The 20,801-nt window shown below is 40.0% G+C and overlaps 1 protein-coding gene across 5 annotated transcripts in view; it reads right to left on the bottom strand.

Annotated features, from left to right (window-relative positions):
* Window positions 1-19,092: 19,092 nt before the first annotated feature.
* The window catches only part of PMS1 (PMS1 homolog 1, mismatch repair system component), a 50,617-nt gene continuing 48,908 nt past the window's right edge, over window positions 19,093-20,801 (bottom strand). For all 5 annotated transcript variants that reach the window (XM_075511839.1, XM_075511840.1, XM_075511838.1 and 2 more), the window contains one exon: window positions 19,093-19,489. In XM_075511839.1, the coding sequence (XP_075367954.1) occupies window positions 19,298-19,489 (192 nt within the window). In that variant the 3' untranslated portion in view covers window positions 19,093-19,297. The remainder of the gene's footprint in view (window positions 19,490-20,801) is intronic.

The raw sequence follows: 20,801 nt of genomic DNA, 5'->3' as shown, positions 1-20,801 counted from the left end.
GGTGTCCAAGAGCATCACAACACACTCTTCATTAGTTATGCAGACTTTCCACATTGTCTTGAAGCCACATCTAAGCTGGAAGCCCAAGCAGATGCAAGGAACAGGGTGTGTGCTGGTTTTGGCTGGGATAGAGTTAATTTTCTTCTTAGTGGCTAGTACAGGGCTCTGTGTTGGATTTGTGCTGGAGACAGCGTTGATAACACAGGGATGTTTTAGTCACTGCTGAGCAGCGCTTACGCAGAGTCAAGGCCTTTTCTGCCTCTCACCCCACCCCACCAGCCAGTGGGCTGGGGGGGCACAAGAAGCTGGGAGGGGACACGGGTGGGACAGCTGACCCCAACTGACCAAAGGGATATCCCACACCATATGGCCTCATGCTCAGCATAGAAAGCTGGGGAAGAAGAAGGAAGGGGAGACGTTCGGAGTGATGGCGTTTGTCTTCCCAAGTCACCATTACACATGATGGAGCCCTGCTGTCCTGGAGATGGCTGAACACCTGCCTGCCCATGGGAAGGAGTGAAGGAATTCCTTGCTTTGCTTCGCTTGGGAGTGTGGCTTTTGCTTTCCCTATTCAACTGCCTTTATCTCAACCCATGAGTTTTCTCCCTTTTGCTCTTCGGATTCTCTCCCCCCCCACCCCGGGAGGCAGTGAGTGAGTGGCCGGGGGGGCTTCGTTGCCGGCTGGGGTTAAACCACGGCAGGGTGGTATTATCCTTCAGATACATACCTCGACAACAAACCACTGTTGGGTTTCAGGAACGACACAGAGAGCATACAGAGAACACCTCAGTAACCGAGTGATTTACCACACATCTACAACCTAAGCTAAGGTAAAATGGAAGCTGAGGCATCTGAGAGGAACAAGTAGAGGATAAATTCCATTTTATTGATGCCTTTTTAAAAAAAATAAAATAAAAAAATCGAGGCTAAATTTAGATCATGGGGTCATCAGTTAAGGGAAAAAGATAGATACTCTAAAGCAGATAAAGTCCTAGCATAACTTTTGAACAAGGTGATGAAACAGTGGGCCAACTTTACTTAATATCACTAAGTTTGTGATGAGTTCTGAAGAGCATGACTTCTCTACAAGACAAGGCAAAGGATCGGGTAGATAACCCTGAATGGTAACATCTCCATATTCGCAGTTCTCTTTGGGCAATCTTCTCAGTCCGGTAAGTCCGCCAAGGCAAACAGGGGAGCTGGTACCACATAAACCAGTTACAGGTGGCTAGTTCTGCTCCTGGGCACAGGCAAGCCATACGGCTGCAGCCGACGCCCCTCCACCAGTCATATGCTTCATCTGACGTCACGGATTGACTCCAGGCTGGCAACGGGGGGCAAAAGGCTCCCAAAGTCGTGCTCTGCCATGCATCGACCAGCACAACAGCCAGAGAGCTGCGGGGGGGAGAGGGAGGCTGCGGACCCGGCCATGCCAGAAGCCCTGGCCGAGCTGCTGCTCCCACTTCTGCCGTTGAGGGCTCGGCCCGTGGCCGCTGCTTGCCCTCGGTGGAAAGCTAAAACGACAGAGTGGGAAGAAACAGGAAGGTTTTGCATTATGCTGTTATTTGCAGTGCCAGCAACAGCCAAAACAGATTAGTCGGTGTCCAAATTCATGAGCACGTGCTTCAGAGCCAGCTTCCCAGTTGTTCACCATTTATCTACCCCTCATCTCCTCCTAAGAGAGCATTAACTGTTTCAAAACTTGAGTAAGTCACCCTCAAATTATTTATCTCAATTTCAGTTAAAGTGAGTATTCCTGGTATGGCTGGTTTCCCCAAGAGCACAACGAAATTTTTGTGTAAATATCCACCTGTCTCCACAACCAAGTTAACAACGTAGTTGTAAAAAAATGGAATTTAGAGCAGTCATTAAAGACAACATCCTCTAATGATGATGAATTTTTGGAGTATGTACAGATACTGCTACAGTTTCACTCCAATGAATGGCAATAATAACCTACTCTTCTGGGTAGACTACACAATCTCCTAAACATGAGGAGGTTGGGGCTCTGAGAAAAATTGCTTTAATGCTTTTTTTGAAATTTCTAAAGTCTGTTTCCCACATTGGCTAGGACACTAGTACTGAAAATTATTTTTCTCAAAAAAGGCTTAATGCAAATCCACTGAACTGAATTTTGTACATATTACAGAATATTTAATTATCAGACTGTGTCTTTAATTATATGCAACCACAGAAGGGAATTTTTGAGTTTGGAGTGTTAAAGAGACAGATTGAGAAAGAAGAAAAATGGTATCAATGAGGAAAAAAAAAGAAGAAATGGGTAGGAAACTATGTGGAACAGAAAACAACCTTTTTCTTTCAACCTTAGATATGAAAGCTTCTACCGAGTCCTATAAAATTGAATTTATAGTGCAACAAAAAGGCATTTCTAATTAAATTAAAGTTGTTCAGGAGAGCAGTGAGCGCTAGGGGGGAAAGAAGCTGTAGATGGAGAGTTTAAAAAAAAACCAGACAGTTGTGGGTAACAAAAAAGAAAGAGCAAGAGACAGTGAGAAAGCCATGCATGAGTAGAAGAAAAGAGCACGTTCTTCCTTTCCAGAGGGAGAGGATGCAAGAAGCAGCAGCAGCAAAAAACCAGTGAAGGAGGGAATTTACTGGAGAAGAATAAAGTTTGATGGGGGGTGGCAAACAGCAGAGACTATTTGCTGAAAGAATAGAAAATCAGAATTAAAAAGAATTCAAAACAGATAAGTTTCATACCTTGTTCTTTGATATCAATTTCTGAAAAAATAAATTTGATACTTACATTAATGGAAAACAGACACTTAAAAAGTTACACCACAGTGTCAGGTAAAGAAAAAAAAGACACAAACCAAGAAAAGCTAGAAAGATCACAGATACACAAAATTATGGTGTATGCACCTCCACGATATCTAGCTATGAATCATCTTCCATTTAAATAAATCCTTTGCTGCATTATTCTGTCAGATTACCTTCCTCTAAAAATACTATTGGATACAAGAAATGTTCCTTTAATATTAAGATACATGGGTTTTTTTCTGCATGAAAGTTTCCAGGAATTTGTGTCTCATCTTGGAAACACAAGCTAGTACAAAACGTAAAAGGATGTTGACTTGCCAAAGCTCAAACAAATAAAATAACATAAACACTTTAGGATGCTTAGAAGACAGGATTGCACGTGAGAGTTGATGGCAAGCGAGAGTACATCGCTCTTGTGCCTGTCAGGAGACCATCAGTACGAATAAAGCTATTTATATTTACTTACACATAAACTAATTAAAAATAACACATTTCCTTCTGTAACAGAATTGCGAACTAAACGTATTTTTAAACTGCATTGGTAATGTTAACTATAAATGATCATAAGAGAAACGCTTCATAGCACAGCCGTATTTTATGCAAATATTTACTGTTATATGTTGCAATTAAAAAAGCACATTCTTAAAGGTTACAGTACTAAAACGATACAAATGGCTTATTTCAATTCTAAATGGCCAACTGTTTTTAAGTAAGAATATGGCTGAATTGATCATAGGCAAAAGAACTAAATCTTCTATTCCACGTTAAAATCCGTTAAAGCCACACTGCGTGGGATTATATAACTCATTAACATCTGGCTATGTAGTTACTATAGGCTCCTTTCTAAGCAACAAGCAGTAGAGCACATCGAGCTAAATTTGGTGTCAAATATTTAAGTAAATTTATTTCAGCTTTCGTCACAGGTCAAAGAGAAAGATATCTTATGTTCATAATAGTGTAGTTTTCCACGGAAACGCAATGAAAGACCTTGCAAGGACATTTTATGCTTCAAGCTTTCCAACTTACTGTATCATACTAGACAGATTTTATTTTATTTTTTTTTTTTAACATAAAGAGGAGTTTTTTCAGTTTGTCAATTGGTTGTTTTTGCTTTTTTAACCTTCCTCAGAAGCACCAGAGAGCGACTGGCTGATGCAGGGGTCAAGACGCTTGGAGATGTGCACTGCCTCAGAAAGTAACACTAAGATTCCCCTCAGGAGCTCAGGTAGTGCCTCATATTCACTTGTGTAGGGTCATATATTGATTTTTGCCATCTGGGACTGGAAATACATTTCTTGTGCTACCGGAGAAGCCGCGTGCAAAATCTTCAACTTTCCCTGCAGCATGGCGAGTAGTTCACCTGCTTAGACCACCTTGAGAGATCTCACTTCATTAGCGAGGACATGATGGCACAGGTGAACAGCGATCTTTGGTTTCTACCTGCAGCCTATGTGCTGATGCTCTCGGAGAGAAATATGTGACCGAAACAAATATTTAGGCTTGACGCTAATACCAAGTGAAATGCAATGGCCTGTCATACACAACCGACCAGACTAAGTGATCTCATGAAATAAAAGTTTAGCTCATTCAGGTTAGCGTCTGTACAAAGATTTCCTATGTAGTACAGTTAGGCTTAGTATGAGTCAATCCACGAGTGAAGACAGAAACTAACGTTAAATTAAACACAATTATGTCCCCCAGCATCGCTTTATTCTATTTGTATTGCAGATACATGATAAGCAAATCCCTTATTTAGAGGACACTGTATTTGAATATACAGATATTCCCTTACTATCTTGTTAAACATTGAGTACTAACTCCATATCTGTCTGCTTATAGGCAACATTTAAATTTATACATAATTACTCTACTTCCAATTAGTACGCAATATCTTTAATAAAAATCATAGTGCTTTTATAATAAAAGGCATTTCTAGTACAAGTAGTGGTAGGAAGAGAGTAACATTTAGAACACGAGTGTTTAGATGCTGCTCTTAAGGTTACAACAGAATCCCTCAGCAGAGGGAACATTATATATATATATGTGTGTGTGTGTATATATATACACACACACACTTCAATATGTACTTCAATTGAGGCAAAAATCACATTAGCCTTACTACATAGTTCATATTCTTCCTACTTTGTAATGAACCCCTTAGAAAAGCCTTCCTATACTTTTGGTTTGGTCTGTTGCTTCTTCTATCTAAAAACCCCTGGGAAGAAGTTCAATGAGGAACGAGAACAGTTGTTGATACTGTCTCATTCCAGGTCTGCTGCACACCGTTCACACACACTCAGAGCTCAGATTAACCTAGTCCATTTTAAACAGCAGATAATAAAAAAGAATTAAGCATCATAAATTACATTTCATCCAAACGGCTCTTAAAATGCTTTATAGACTCTACACACAGCTCACTCCATCAGTCACCGAAGGCAAGTACCTCTGGGATGAAACGCAACAACTGTTCCGCAGGGCACGGCAGAGGAGAGGAAGTGAGGAATACCAGCACATCGAATTGCGATTGCAGGGGGAATTTAGGTAGGAAGAATGTAATTACCCCGCTTGGAGCCTGGCCAGACCACGGGGGTTAACATCTTATAAAGAGCCCTATGAGAATTTTAACAACCCCTAGTGCTCAGGACCTTTAATTTAGGTTAGCCCTCAGGAGCAAGGCTAACAGCTCCGCTCAACTGGTTTCGTATGCCGCTACAGGAAGCGGGGGAAAAAAAAAATCAACTTCTAGTTGCTCCCTGCGGTTTCCACCCAACTACTAAGCACATTAATACTACTTAGTCTGCAATATCTGATGAAAATGCAGCAGAAGGCAACACGATTGAAAGCTGCGCTGAATCGGAGCAATTCTTACTGATCCTTCAAAAGCCGTACAGGAAGAAAATGTTTCCTACTCCAGTGAGTCCTAAGTCCTCATAAAGAAAGCATTCAAGATCATCTCAGCAGGTATAACAACAAAAAATACTATACAGATACGCAGATAGGAAGGTAGCGTCAGAAATACCTGTTTCCCCTCCAAGAGCAACCTCTGAGAAAGAGAAGGAAACTAAAGCATGTGTATGGATCGGTTTCTTTCATATAGGAAGTAAGCAGTTGTCACCAATTACACCTATTAAGATGTCTTCTGTTAGTAGATGTGTGTGTGCACGTTAATTCCTTTTGCGTAAGTAAGGCTGAAAGTTAAAGGCAACAATGAAAGTAAGAAAGATGAGCAGGTAGGAAGGAATATAAGCGTGCAGCTCATCTTACTTTTTTTCCACTGTCACCGCTAAGCAATAAAAAAAAACGTAGACATGCTTCCAAGTTTCCTTCCTCCAAAATAAAATATCAAGTGAGGCTATAATGGAGCATAGCTTTTCATTCCTATTGAACCGAAAGCATTTGGAGCAAATTCCAAGAGACTGCCAAATACTCTTTGAAATTGTTTACATTATGTATCCATACCCCACAGAAGTATCTTATTTCTTCAACTAGGTTACACACAATTTAGAGCCATTTCACTTCTTTACCATAGTCTAATGTAATGCACTGCAGATATTTTTATTTCATTGTTTTTAAACTTCCAAATGTCCACAGGGGTGCATTTTAGTTGCCTTTGGCTAATTTATTTTGTTCACGTCAGACATGCATAATAATAGAAGTATCATGGTATTCTATACGATTTTCTCTTAAAGACCCTTATTTGTGCCATCTTATAACCATCAGGATGCAAGAAACTGTGAAAGAAGAAACAATGAAAGGCTTCTCCAAATCAAGCAAAGCAGAGCATTTTGGGTTGTAAATATTCCTTGGCCACAGCAGAGATGCTGTAGATCATATGGACAACGCTACTGCTGCAGGAGCTTTGTGATTTATGCTAATGAGAAAAGCCACCTTGACGAACAGAAAACAAAGGACAGAACAGTTCAGTGCTGATGCAGATTTCGAACATTAGGTTTAAGTTTCACAGGAAATACCGAAGACCAGTGGTTACAGGAATCTCACAACGCTGGTACAGATCTGGGAGTCTTCACTGGAGAGATGTCAGTCAGAGGCACAAATCACTTACGAGTGATTTGTACCATGCAGTGTTATCCCAGGTCTTATCAGCTCTCCCGTGTGCTCTGGTGAAGAGTGGACAGTCCCTGCTTTTTAAAGAGGATTCACAGACCAGTACTTTAACTACAAAAACACGCTTGAAAAATCCCATCATTCAGTCTTTTACGTAAGGCCGTCATGCAGGAGTGCTCCATATCATTGCAGCTATAAAGGAGAACTGGTCTCGCTACAAGTGTCTGTTTAAGCAGGCCTCGGCACTGGATTGGTATGATCCTCTCCTCCTCCCCAAACAGTTCTGGTACATTTTTCAAGGTCTAAGCAAGTGTTTAGGAGCCTAATTTTCCACTGATTTTCAAGATTAAATGAGCTTTTCTGAGTCAGTAAGAACTAGATTTTGAAAAGCATTTAGGCACATACAAAGTTTTCACGTGTGCTCATCCCTGACTTCTGAACATTTAGGAAAACCCAGTGCTGGTTTAGAATCTGTGTGTCCTTACTACGCTCAGAGATGACCAAAACCAACAGTGCAAGGTCTTTGAAAGGCCATAAAAGGCAGAAATTCCTACTTCATGAACTTAGAACTTGTTGCAGAAGACACAGACCTGCTCTGCTTGAAGGTCTGAGTTCATTCCATGGAAACTGATCTGAATAGGTAGGTTACTTTTAGGGATAACGCGTGTCTTTTTGACCATATAAAGAATAGGTCTAAGTTACAAACTCATTTCTTGTCCGTATCTACTATGTGGAGATCATGTCAGCTTGTTGGCAAATAAGAGCCAACAGCAGGGAGCCGAGAAGTGGATTTATTCCTTTGTAACAATCACACTGTGCAAATTATCATGTCCATAAATTAATCTCATGCTTTCACTTTTTACTTAACTAAACAAAGTGTCACAGGCCATGGGGCAAATTTTGTCCTCATGATTACTAGAAGTGCTCTCCCCCTCCAACACCTGTAAGGAGGAGACCTGTGCTCGTAGGTGTTGTTTTCAAGCTATTCATGCCTCACCTTAATACAGAAAATGCTACACAAGTAAAGAAAATGCTACGCAGGTAAGGACAAAATACAAAACCCCCTATAGAGACAACTCCAGGCTGGATTCAGGAGGAGTTCCAATTAGGCTCCCATGCAGAAGACAGCTAGTAAGCGTTCCTATAATCATGAAATGGATCATTAAAATAAAACCAATTAGAAAATGTAGCCAAACTCACTCTGGCTGGCGAGGCTTAAACTGCAGAAATATCTATGCCATTGAAACATACGTAAAATCTTTTTCAAACGAACAAAAAAAAGAGCATTTGCGTGATTTGCAGGGTCAGCACTGTTAATTTATAGCAAGACCACGGCACACTGAGGACCCTTTTTGTATTTCTCTAAATACATGCTATCATAGAGATGCAGCGCACTGTGTCATGTATGCACAATAATTAAACGACATGGACAACTTCATCTAGTTGTTTGCTATGACATATTCAAAAATAATAAAACCCAGCAGTTTTTAGGTTTAATACAAGGTGGGGAAGAACAAGGACTGTATTTTGCCCCATTGGTTAAAGTGAACAAAAGTGGCCATGTATCTTAACACCTGGGAAAAGTCAGGGCATGCACAGCTGGCCGCGAGCTGGTCACACATTCCTGAGGTTACAATTACGACCAGTGTTCTCAAACCAGGCTCATTGACAAGCAGTTGCAGATGGCCAAAACGCTTATGTATGGAAATAGCTTTACTCAGCAAAATCTTAGAAAAATAACGTATCAATAGGAACACTTGTATATGTAGATATAGCACTTTCTCAATGATGTTTTCTTCAGTTAGCCCACAGGTCATGTCATATAAACTGAAAACAGGAAATCTTTTGTGTTGCACATCATATATATCATTTGGTACCAGCATATCCTTTTCCCCAACAAGTAGACTTCCAATGTAGTTAAAGTGGAGAAACACTATCAGCGTGTTAGGTTCTGTTCCCAGATTTGCCAACAGCCAGCTATGCGGCCAGTCCTCTTTTCAATACGCCGGTTTAATGAGGGGACAAATGGGCATAACGAGACTCTCATTTGGGTATACAACTTCACGTTTCCGACACTTGGATGAACAGCAACGAACACTGCAAAGTATCACTTTATAATCTCTACAAGTAACACCAGAAAACGTACTCATGTTTTCTCTCTTCAGTAATGACATTTAAAAAAACCCACACCTACGTGAAAACTTTCCCTGATGTTTACTGAAACAATCAAAATGCTAACATGGTAAAAAATGAAAAATGTCCTGCTTAGATACGATAATATAAAATGAAGTTTTTAGTTATTTGCAAAACAATCCTTGCAAGATACTTCTTTAGCAAGGTGATGGGGTGATCACCTGATCGGGTGACATTTTTCGTGATGCTGAAAGCATGGACACTTAATATAGGAGAAAGGAAAACAGTCGTTAATGTGTTAAAATACAGGAGGAAAAAAGATATTTAAGGACCACATATAATATACTTTCAATTCAATGTTTTCAAACTCCTGTTTGGCAAAATCTATACCAGAAATGATACAGTAAAAATTATCAGACTTCACGCCAGCGTTGCCAGAGTCAGCAGTAGGGGCAGAAATATAATCTGAAATTTAAATTAGGGCACTGATGTCTCTTTGCACCACTAAATGAACCTTATTTTCACAGGAAAAGAACTACTATCTTTTCCAAAACCGAATACGCAAAAATTGCATCAAGGTGTGATTACAAACTTTTTAATTTCAAAATTTTCTCAATAAAAAGCATAGTAGATGAACAAATATACAAGAGTATTGCTCATGCCTGCTACCCCCTGAGCAAGAGCCCTGTTACTGTGATTAGTACAGGCCAACAGATGAACATCTTTATGCACATGATCAGCAAGACCAAAAGGTCACTATGGTTTTAATTTACTATTTGCTATAAAACTTGTATCTTTAAACAGACTTCGCATACGTTTTTCAGATATTACGCATACTTTGAAGTCAACAACTCACAAGTTAGATTACAAATCACTCAATATAAACTCCTATTAATATTTTGACCCAAACCAGCCCAAAGTAGAGAAGACCTCTCCAGAACTGCCTTTCCATTTTACTGGGCCTTACACTGCACTCCTTGAGACAGAGAAATCTTCCTCTATGGGGACTCGGGAATTTTGCCATGGTAAAGTGTGCAAGGTCAGACCTATTGTACAGCAATTATCATAAAACTCTGAAAACTATTAAAGTTTGCACACAACACTTCAACTCATTATTAAAAAGATTTGTAAATAAAATAATAAATGTGATTCCCAATTTTGTAGGTTAATATTAGTGAATATGCCAAAGCCTCGTGAAAGATAATTAGTTGTGAGGTAAATTTGAACTTGCATATTCCCTTCTGTATATTCAGCTTTTCAAAGATTATTTTATTCAGCTTGTAACTACCAGCACAAATGCTGATTCTAAATATATCTGCTGAACTCTAAATGACTTCTGTTTATAGAAATAGGACACAACAAGCTATTAAATCTTCCTTACAACAAACCGTGCTATGCCAAAATACTCGCTCCAGATTTTTGAGCTCCAGTTAAAAGACTTAGACTGACAACCAGAAGAAAACTAAGGAAACTGGTAAGACGGTTACTATAGCAATATATTTTATCATTTAAGTATTTCCTTACCTGGACTTGATTTTAGTCTCATTAATTCTGCATCCACACGGGTTTTAAAAAAACCAAACCAAAACAAAAATCTAGTGGTGCTTGAAACCTTCATTACTTTACATGATTTAAGAATTCAATACAACACTTCCTTGCTATATAGCATCCAAATAAATTCAGAAGAAACAGGACAGAATAACAATAAAAACCTGTATAACTTTCAGTGACTCGAAGTAGTATAGAGTCAGAAGTGACAGTCCTGAGAACTCCACAAATTGTTCATAATTAGGCAAGAATTAACTGCACCCACCCATTAACCATTAGGTTCATGCTCATTATAGTAAAAATGCAACAGCGGGAGCCGAGTTGCAGAGTTTAGGCTTCCCCCCCGGTACATCCAGCTCAAGGCTGACTGAGCTGTTTCTTCAGTTTCCATAATCCACAAGTGGTTGGTGCACCATAAAGTGTTTTCAGGTTCTACAGTAAAGCTCACTAATAGTGTCAAATATTACAATTCTAAAAGACCAGTATCCATTTTACTGCTGTTCTAGTTGATGCAAAATCACATTTACTTATTTGCAAATGCAGACCAAAACTGAAGTTTCAAATCCACACTTCCTAAAGGACTTGGCAGCATTTTCAGTTGCTCAAAGGTCGTTGTAAATAAAGCATAGAAGTTATGGCTCTCCTAAATGGCAATGGGGTCTCCGGCAAGCAGTTCTGAAAAAGAGGATTTTGAAGCTGAACGTGAAGTTTTAAGTGCAACAATTAAGGAAATGTTCTGCAATGGAGGTGGCTACTTTGTGGGAGAAGTAACTGCATTAATTCCTCTGATGAGGGAACAGTTTTCTAGAACTATACGCATATAGTTTCACACGTCTTAGTAACTATTAACAGATTCTTCTTCTAAATCATACACACCTAAGCTGTCAGGGAACATCAGGAATGTTAACAGATTAAATAATATTGAAACTCTGCCTGCTTTAAGTGAAGAACAGAAATGCAGCAGCACGTTGCTTTGAAACAATCTATTTATTACAAGTCAGTTTTGGCCAGGTGTGACAAGAATCATACCTAGATCCGCTCCTCAGAGCTGAAACCATTTGCCTTTCAACAACTACTTTATATGAAATAAGCTCAAATTATCTCCAAAAGAATTTTCCTTTCCATTCTCTTGAAGTGAGATGACAGGACTCTTTTAAAGCTACTTAAACACGAGAGGGTTCCTCCCTCCTCCTTTTTTTAATTGAGAAAGTAAATTCTCTTACCTTTCGTCAGGAACACTCTCTCATTTATCTAACATAAACCGTACCAGGCTAACAAGAACAAAGAAAGACATTACCTCTTTGTTGTGTAATATCAACTTAGATAATTTTACCTGACTAAGCATCTTTAAAATCCTCCCAAAATAGGCTGTCCTGACATTAGAAATAAGGTAGAACCTTAGTTCTACCAATGCAGTTTTATTACTGCAATGACCTGACAAGCGAACGCTCATATATAAATGCTTCATACAGCGTTCCTCTGTCAAAACGCTTGCTCCTTGTGAATATTTTAATTTAAACAGGCATTTTAAGTGCTGAAGCAAAAAATATTGGTGATCTAAAATATCTAAAAAATGTAATGATTCAATTAACGCTGAGTTACTCCACGCATGAATGAACAATTTGACCTGGGCTCGAATACAGTATTTTAATAACGCAGCTGCCATATTCATTGGTCTCTACATTTCCTGAAAACTAATCTGCCAAACAAGTTATACAGTTATTAATCTTCTGCGCTTCCGTTCTTGGAGTGCTGAGTTAGTAATGCTCCACAATCATGTGTTATTTCAATGAAAAGCTACATATTTTAGAACATTTACAGATACTCTAATTCTAAAATTGAGACAGATCTGCTTTCCAGTTGAAGAACTACTACTATCACCTTTAAGCATCTGAGTGGCAGCTACTGGTTTCTAGGAACTTCAGGTCAGTTTAGGCACTAATTTTTAAATATTTTGAAATACTTGGAGTTTTTTTTTCTAGGTACACGTGGTATTGCATCTGCAGTTTTGAGGTATTTTTTTCCAAGAGGCTGTCAGAACCATAGCTGTTCTGTAGTTCAAAACCTTAGTAGCACACTACAGTTGTCATAAGACATAAAGAAAATAAATGAACTAAGATTAAAATTGTTTTCACATAAAACGAAACATTCCAGGCACTAAACAAGAACCTCTCCTGTACCACCTGACTGGTACTATCCCAGTATGCAGTGCTGGACCTAACTGGGCATGCTCTGCCAAAGCTTCCCCTATAATACCAACCACCTTCATATGGAGTTCATAGGAAATCTGCATTAGGCTGGGCCCTCAAGAGTAATTTTCTTCTCCCCTTATAAAGATAGCTTGTTTCATTTCAGGGTGAAATTACAAATAGAGAAATAACCTCTGAGCAAAACCAAAGTCAGGGCTGCTTTGGCCGAGTAATTCAGCCCAACGAAATCATCAATAAAATTACCGATGTGCAAAAGACTTACGATGGGTCGATGAAAGACTACAATAACTTTGGACAAACATTTACAACTTCAGATACAAAAGTGATTAAAAAAAATAAGTAAGAATTCTGTAACTGCAGATGACAGCAGCATTACAGTTAATATTTAATCATGATATTGTGAGAATGTTCAGTAGTGGAAGACAGGATTAACATCTTGCTTTAAAACATTCCATTACTTTCTGCATCTGTTTACTGATAATAAAAGAAACAGCTGTTCTAAATGTAACATTAACAGGTGTAAACCGTTCATTTGAGATTTTAAAACAATAATTCTCCTCCATTTCCTCCATAGCTATTTTGAAATGACATTACGAACACCCCTCCTATTAGCTTACACAATTAACTCGTAATTGTTTAACCTCTCCGCATGTCCGCAAAACGTATACATGTGGAGTTAGCTTCCTTCTCATTTTGTGCAAAAGGCTCTGTTCTTCTGCAGCGCACATCCTGAACTAATGCACCAGATGTGTCCCATAAAATGGTTGGTCACACTATTCAGCAGCTTTCCTTTAGCAACTGTTCTATATCAAATTTACTGTAAAAAAGCATCGTAATTATGAAGTAACACTGTATCAAATTCACAGACCTAGTATCTCACTATGTTCAGTTAAACTATGAATGATAATTGAGCTTGAAATTGTATATTTACTTTAAATAAGTCCTCCAAATCATCTGCAACAATGTGTGCTTAATTCGAAGCCATTAACAAAAGATTTAACATTTCCACATTTATACTCTCCATAATTTCAGATACGATACTCCATACTTAGAGAGAGGAAAAAAAATAAAAGCTACTTCTGGTAGCTTTCCATCTGCAAAATTAAATGGATGTACCTTCGGTTTCCTACAATTGCTAACCCAGCCTGTTAAATGCTGGGTACAAGAGAAAAACCATTCAAGAATCCTTCAATATTGCTATTGCAGCCAAAAAAATTAATTCAGAATTATAAGCTTGTTTAACAAAACCAAACCCCCCTACCAAACCAAAACTAGACCTGCTTTACAGAAGATAAAACAAGCTCTGAAGACCAACTATTATAACCCTTTCAAAAACCTAAAAAGTTGCTCTTTGATGCTTACTTTTATGAGAGTAATACCAATATGTATGTAGGGCGGGGGAAAAAAACGAAACAAAAAAGGAACGAAACCACTTGCATAAATTGAGACCGAGGAATGGGTGCTTGTATAACTAAAGAGAGTGTTGCTTGGGAGTATTGATTCTATTGCTAGACATTTTAAATACTCCATATTAGAATATGGAAATACAGAAGAAGAATCCATTTTAACAAATCACAAATTACATCATACAGATTTTACTGTTGCCAATGACTGCTGAGTGCTCCTGAAAGAAGTTAAGCATTCCTCTGTTTTTGCTATTATTCTCTGAACTGCTACTATTCATGCTAAAGGAAGAAAAAAATCCCCAGAAATACTCCAAATCCCTTCACACACACACACTTCTTAACTGAGACGAAACGGAAACTTAATTATTAAGATTCCTAATACATTCAGAAAAGTAGCACATAAAAGGCGCTACCTCCATCTCGTGTTTACACCCATATTTATATGCAGGGAAAAAGAATTCTTTTTTCAATGAGATTTTCCTGTATTTAAAAAGAAAATTGATATTCAATGGTTTCCTATGAAAATAATATGCAATCTCTCGGAATTTGGGCAAGGCGGACACCTGAGCTGCAAATACACCACCAGAAGTGAACCCGGCCAAACCGACCGTACAAATGATCCTCTGAAAAATACAAAGCTATGTACAACCAAAAGGGGTTTTATTACGAGATCATGCTTTAGTCTGGAAAGCTCCCCATTATCACTTAGGGAACACTGGTACCTGCACTAGGCATGTTTTAGGAAGGCAAACACGCACACCAGGAGAAGCGTCGTAAGCGATAACACTTTGACCTGCTGGTGACTGAAAGTGAGGAAGGAGCGATGCTCGTTCATGGTCAACCTCAGACCGGCCTACCCATCATTTTAAGCGGTCAAAATTGTACAAAAATAAAATGCCAGCAGAGGGCAGCGCAAATACTAGAAGTCCCCTAAAATGCCCCGACCTGGCCACTCGCGGTGGAAACATCTGCGTGGGTCCATGGCGTGGGTCACAACAGCGTGGGCAGCCTGTCCGCTCGCTGCTGGGACGTGTGCCCACCACGTCCTGCCCCGCTCCTTTTTCCTCTAAGGTAAGAGGTCAAGCACAACAATAACCAAGTCTAGTCGTCATTACACATTTTAGGTTTTCTTCTTCCTTTCAAAGAGCCCATACAGCTGGGGACTGACTGACGGCAAGGACAGGCAGCCTGGGGTTCATCGCTTGATGAAACATCTGAGTGGCACCAGGTGCTGATGCAACGGCAAGAAGCTGATGTGCCTTCCTTTTTGAGAACCATTAAACCAAGTACACCATTTGACTTTTTAAGCTTGTAAATCTAGAACTGGGGTACTTTTATTGTTTAAATAAGGAACATAAAATGGATGCATCACCAGGGGCATCAGTAAGAGCATCTCTAGAAACAGAAAGTAACATTTCCTTCTGTCCACACTGGATAAAGCAAGGAGAGACCCACGCTATCTAAAGCCATCTCCCATCAGCACAGTATCAGACCAACTCACAATTTCAACTTGCACCCCTGTCGTGATTTAACCTCAGCCAGCAACGAAGCCCCCCCGGCCGCTCGCTCACTGCCTCCCAGGGGGAGGGGGGAGAGAATCAGAAGAGCAAAAGTGAGAAAACTCGTGGGTTGAGATAAAGACAGTTTAATAGGGAAAGCAAAAGCCACACTCCCAAGCAAAGCAAAGCAAGGAATTCCTTCACTCCTTCCCATGGGCAGGCAGGTGTTCAGCCATCTCCAGGAAAGCAGGGCTCCATCATACGTAATGGTGACTTGGGAAGACAAACGCCATCACTCCAAATGTCCCCCCCTTCCTCCTTCCCCAGCTTTATATCCTGAGCATGAGGCCATATGGTGTGGGATATCCCTTTGGTCAGTTGGGGTCAGCTGTCCCACCCGTGTCCCCTCCCAGCTTCTTGTGCCCCCCCAGCCCACTGGCTGGTGGGGTGGGGTGAGAGGCAGAAAAGGCTTTGACTCTGTGTAAGCGCTGCTCAGCAGTGACTAAAACATCCCTGTGTTATCAACGCTGTCTCCAGCACAAATCCAACGCAGAGCCCCATACTAGCTACTGTGAAGAAAATTAACTCTGCCCCAGCCAAAGCCAGCACAACCCCCAAACACGAGTCCCGCGGTGGGGAAACACCCAGACTTACAGCTCCGAAGCCATGCTACAGCACTCGCTGCTGGCACCCAGCCACAGGACAATCCCCAATATCTCACAGAGACAGAAAACAAACTGCACGTACGTGTACCTAAGGAAGAAATCCACAGCAGCCCTCCGAGGTAAAGAGCAGCAAACCTAGCCAGGAGGGAAGGGAGTAGGGCAGGAGGGAAGAGCCAGCTCCCAACTACCCAACCTGGTGGACCTGCACCCACGGCAATGCCTGACACTGATCTGCTTCCATAGCAACTGAGCCCACCTGGGCATCTGTGAATACCAATTTACCAATCACTTTTCATCCTCAACCTAAAGCCTGAATACCTATTAAACAACTTGTCCTCTGCAACGGTACTACTATATGAAAGCACTTGATGGTGATTCTAGTCTATCAAAGACACTAGCATTTGCTCCAATATAGTTAGAATACAGCTATTTTACCTTTTGGAAAAGGACTAGCAATTATTAATCTCATTAAATACTGCACATTATATTCCCAACTGACTAAAATTGGTGCACGTATTCATTTAAGTTCCAACAAACTTAGCTTGGAGATAAATTTCTGTTCTCCAGCTTGCCTATGGCTTTTCTCACTGTAACAGCTACTCTCTAAACTCTCACAGTTTGTATCCAAACAAGAATAAAAATAAACAAACTATAACCTTCTGCATCCACCACAAGGCTGGGATCCTGTTTCCCCCTCAGAGCCAAGAGTCACGTCTCCTTCCTGTGTCTCCATCCACCTTCTCACTTCCATTCTAAAAATTCACATCTTCTGCACCGAGTGACATTTACAGCCAACAAGTGTCTGGTTTTCCAGTGACATTCTCATCTTGTGCCTTACTCACCAGTTAAGTTTGGAAAGATAGCCTGCTTGTGCCCTCCGATCATCCCTGCTCTTTTCCCCCCATCAGTCCCCATGCTGCCCACCCTCCTTTGGTGCCCACTACCAGAAAGGTATTTTAATCATGGCTATGTCTTAAGACTCCCTCAGTATGGCAGTAGATATCAAACTTTCTCTTCCTCCAGAAAGAGTCCTTTCCTTCCCAACTGACACTTAACTACCCTCACACAGCATTCACTTGATGTCCTTCAGCTGTTCCCAATCTGACCTCACACATGTGCACCGCAGAGGTGGGGAACAGAAACAGAGGAGGCTGCACTTTCTTGTGCTCCTACTCCTTTGCAGCTGTGAAGGATGCACACACCAAAACAGTCAAAAGAGAGCACCTTGGTTTTGCTGCTGTATCTTATCTTACCTCAGGCCTCTACCTCTCCAAGTATGTGGCAGAACGGTGCAATAAACAAAGCTTTCCTATGCATTTGCGTTCTCTGTCCCCTGAACCTTCCTCTGTGTGCCTCCTGGGCAAAAGTCAGCACGTGTTGTGAATGGAGCAGAAGTCTAGGTGTGCTGATCGCCCAGGCACCTGCTGCTGAACCCAGCAGACCATCGAGTTCGGCCTGCCTTCCACCTACGTGGGGGCACAAGGTACTCCCAGCTCGCTCCCAGCAGTTCACTTCGAATGCACATAAACAAACTCTACGTAAGACTAACAGAGCTACTTTGAGGCAAACACACTATAATTAACGGGGGCGGCTACTTAAAACAAGCACGTGGTTTAAAATGACTGCTAGAGAGTGCAGGTAATGTTTTCTGTACTTGTTTTTCCTTTCTCCAGTTTGAAGTTTTAAACCTCTCTTCCACATGAAAAGGATAAACTTACTTCAATGGCATAAAACCATAATCATTACCTTTCAGTTTAGAATATATATGTTGTCATGTATTGCTGTGATGTGTTTTCTTAACCAAGTTCACCAGTTCAGCACTGTTTGATACAGAGCAATAGATCAGTAATTTACATTTTCAGATTGTACATTTGCTTGTCTGGTCTGATACTCCTGTTCACAAACTAGCTTGCACTCAGATCTTTCAGCAACCTTCAACCGCTTACCTAGGAGCCACAGAAACACTACAAAGCTAGGCCTTACCACCACATTTTCATAGTGCCAAGATTTCCTAACAACAGAACAACGGGGGACAAACAGGAATTTTCAGGTGATCTTTCTTGAAACTTTTAAAACATGCTCTTCCAGACACATTGCATCTGCTATGCACAGAAGGCATAAGCGGGTAGCTTTATGGAAGTAGGCTACTACTTGAAATAGAGGAGTAAACATTACTTTCTGGTAGAAAGAGAATGAACAAGTTTACCAGAATCAGTAGCTCTCTCTATAGAAGACTTTGCCCTAGTTACACCACATTCTCGAGTGAGGACAGTTTATGTTTCCCACCCCCAAACAGTTTGTGTACAGCATTGCACCAACACACATCTGCTTTCAGTGCTAACCTGTGCTCCCGTGACTCTGATCCTTTCATCTTTCAAGTCACTGGCCAGCTTTTGTTGATCTAAAGTTTTAAGAGTGTACTATACTTTTAAGAATCACACTTCGGTAAGTGTGTAAAAAAGCTTTTTGGAGATCGAACAGTAGGACTTCAATACTCATTTACACAAGCTAACAATTTCCAAGTAGAAATACAACACCATAAAAGTGTAACTATAACAACTGCATATGGCAATGCCACATTTAAATACCTACAGCTATCTGTCATTCCTTTGAAAATTAACACCTCATGTCCTTAGTACAATAAACTTTGCCAGGCTCTGTTGAAAGCAACTTCTAACCACTTCATATCTACAAAATTTTGACATACTGACATTTTCTAAACCTGCAGCAATAAGAAAAGCATCAAACCGGTTGAGAACATTTCTTTAATAAACTCTTTAAAAAATAGTGATGTTGTTTCTCTACAGTATTTATTTCCAGTTTTCAAGTAGCACTTGAATTTAAATAAAAAGGTTCCTAGGATATCTCGTATCATAGCTCATATGATAATGAAAAGTCATTATACAAAAGCTTTGCACAAAACATACTGAAATTACAGAGTAAGGATCAAAATTAAGCAACAGAAATATGACCCAAACAAAATGTTTCATTTACTGAATAATTTCCGTGGAGTTGTGCTTGTCAGCTTCTGGAATATCTGTTAAGTGATGAAAAAAAGGACGACTATGAACACAGCCTTTATTTTCCTTTCCAAGCTGTTGCTTCATCCTGTAAATTGTATTTTGTACATCTTCTTTTGACAAATGTAAGGGCAGCTGCCGAGCTAAACGTACTGCTTCTCCCTGTGGAAAGAAAAAAACAAAAACAAAACTCCAATAGTTTTAAAGTACCACTTTTTAACACATTCACCTGGGGCTACCAGAAAGCAGGAATTAAGCACTCACTGTTTAAAGGTCACTCTTCTCTTTTCTGCTGATAAATATTCCAAATCCCAGAAACCCAAATGTATCTCTAAATAAATCTTATTGGTCTTTTCACGACATTTCTACAATGGAGTCACACACAGTCAGTCTCCTGGTCATGTCTGCACTCTTTTTCTTTTAGGGTCCACTTTTGCAAGATGCTTTGTATTTCTGAATATCCTATTTCCTGTTGGCACCAGTATCAGCTGTTCACAAGACACATTCTGCACCACAAACTTTAGAACTAACATAAATGAAGTCAAAGTCAGCTAAACAAAGTTTTAAAAATACTATAGTGAAATTTTAGATTAATGTTGTATTGTCTATTGCATCCAGTTATCTCACCATACTAGAAAGCAGAAGTGACTGCTAAACACCATTACTGAAGCACCCACCCTCAAATAATCAAGCAACTTCAAAAAGAAGTTGTCAGGTTTTTTGTTTCTTCTTCCAAGATGGGCCTTCCTGCCATTGCCTTCTCTTTAGTAATCTTGCCTAGACAGAAATGGATGTGGCATACAGTCTCCCTTCACATTGTACAAACCTGAAGCAGCGTTCATAACGTTTTAATCTGAATCTTCTCCTTTTGTTTGTCTGGGATTTTCTCCCACTCTTCCAAGTGCAAAAAAGATCACTATGGACTATTCTCTACCTAGGAAGGCTGCTTCTTTAACCATTACCCTATTCTTTCTTCTGGGTCTACCAAAAGACAGCAAAAGCTGCAGACATGCTGCCTGCTCAAAAACGAAACTTAAGATAAAAGTTGCAATTCTGAACATGACAGTGAATGGCCCTTCCAGTGTTTACCCCCTAGAATGGTCAAAACCCTCAGTGCTTATTTTTACAGTATTTTTTTTTCATGACAGCAAGCCATATACTTCCTAGTTAATATTTATTTTCCAGCTACTGTTACTGCTGCACACGCATCTTCTTTCTAACAGTTCCTCACAGGATCAACATTGCTTTTAACAAGACTTCCTTTGATAATCTCTTGATATATACCTTTATATGTATGTGTGTGTGTGTGTATCTATATATAGCTGTATATAGATACATATATACACACACACACACACACGTTTGTGTGTGTATGTGTATCTCTCTCTCTATAAAAAACCAACTCCATCCCACTCAATCTGACTGATGAGTATGAGTATTTGTAGGTAGAGGAAATAAAGCTTCTGCCTCCAAA

The sequence above is a fragment of the Mycteria americana genome, chromosome 9 (genome assembly GCF_035582795.1).
Source record: "Mycteria americana isolate JAX WOST 10 ecotype Jacksonville Zoo and Gardens chromosome 9, USCA_MyAme_1.0, whole genome shotgun sequence".
Taxonomy (NCBI): domain Eukaryota; kingdom Metazoa; phylum Chordata; class Aves; order Ciconiiformes; family Ciconiidae; genus Mycteria; species Mycteria americana.
Note: the sequence above shows the minus strand (reverse complement) of the source record. Positions and strands in the feature narration are given on the sequence as shown.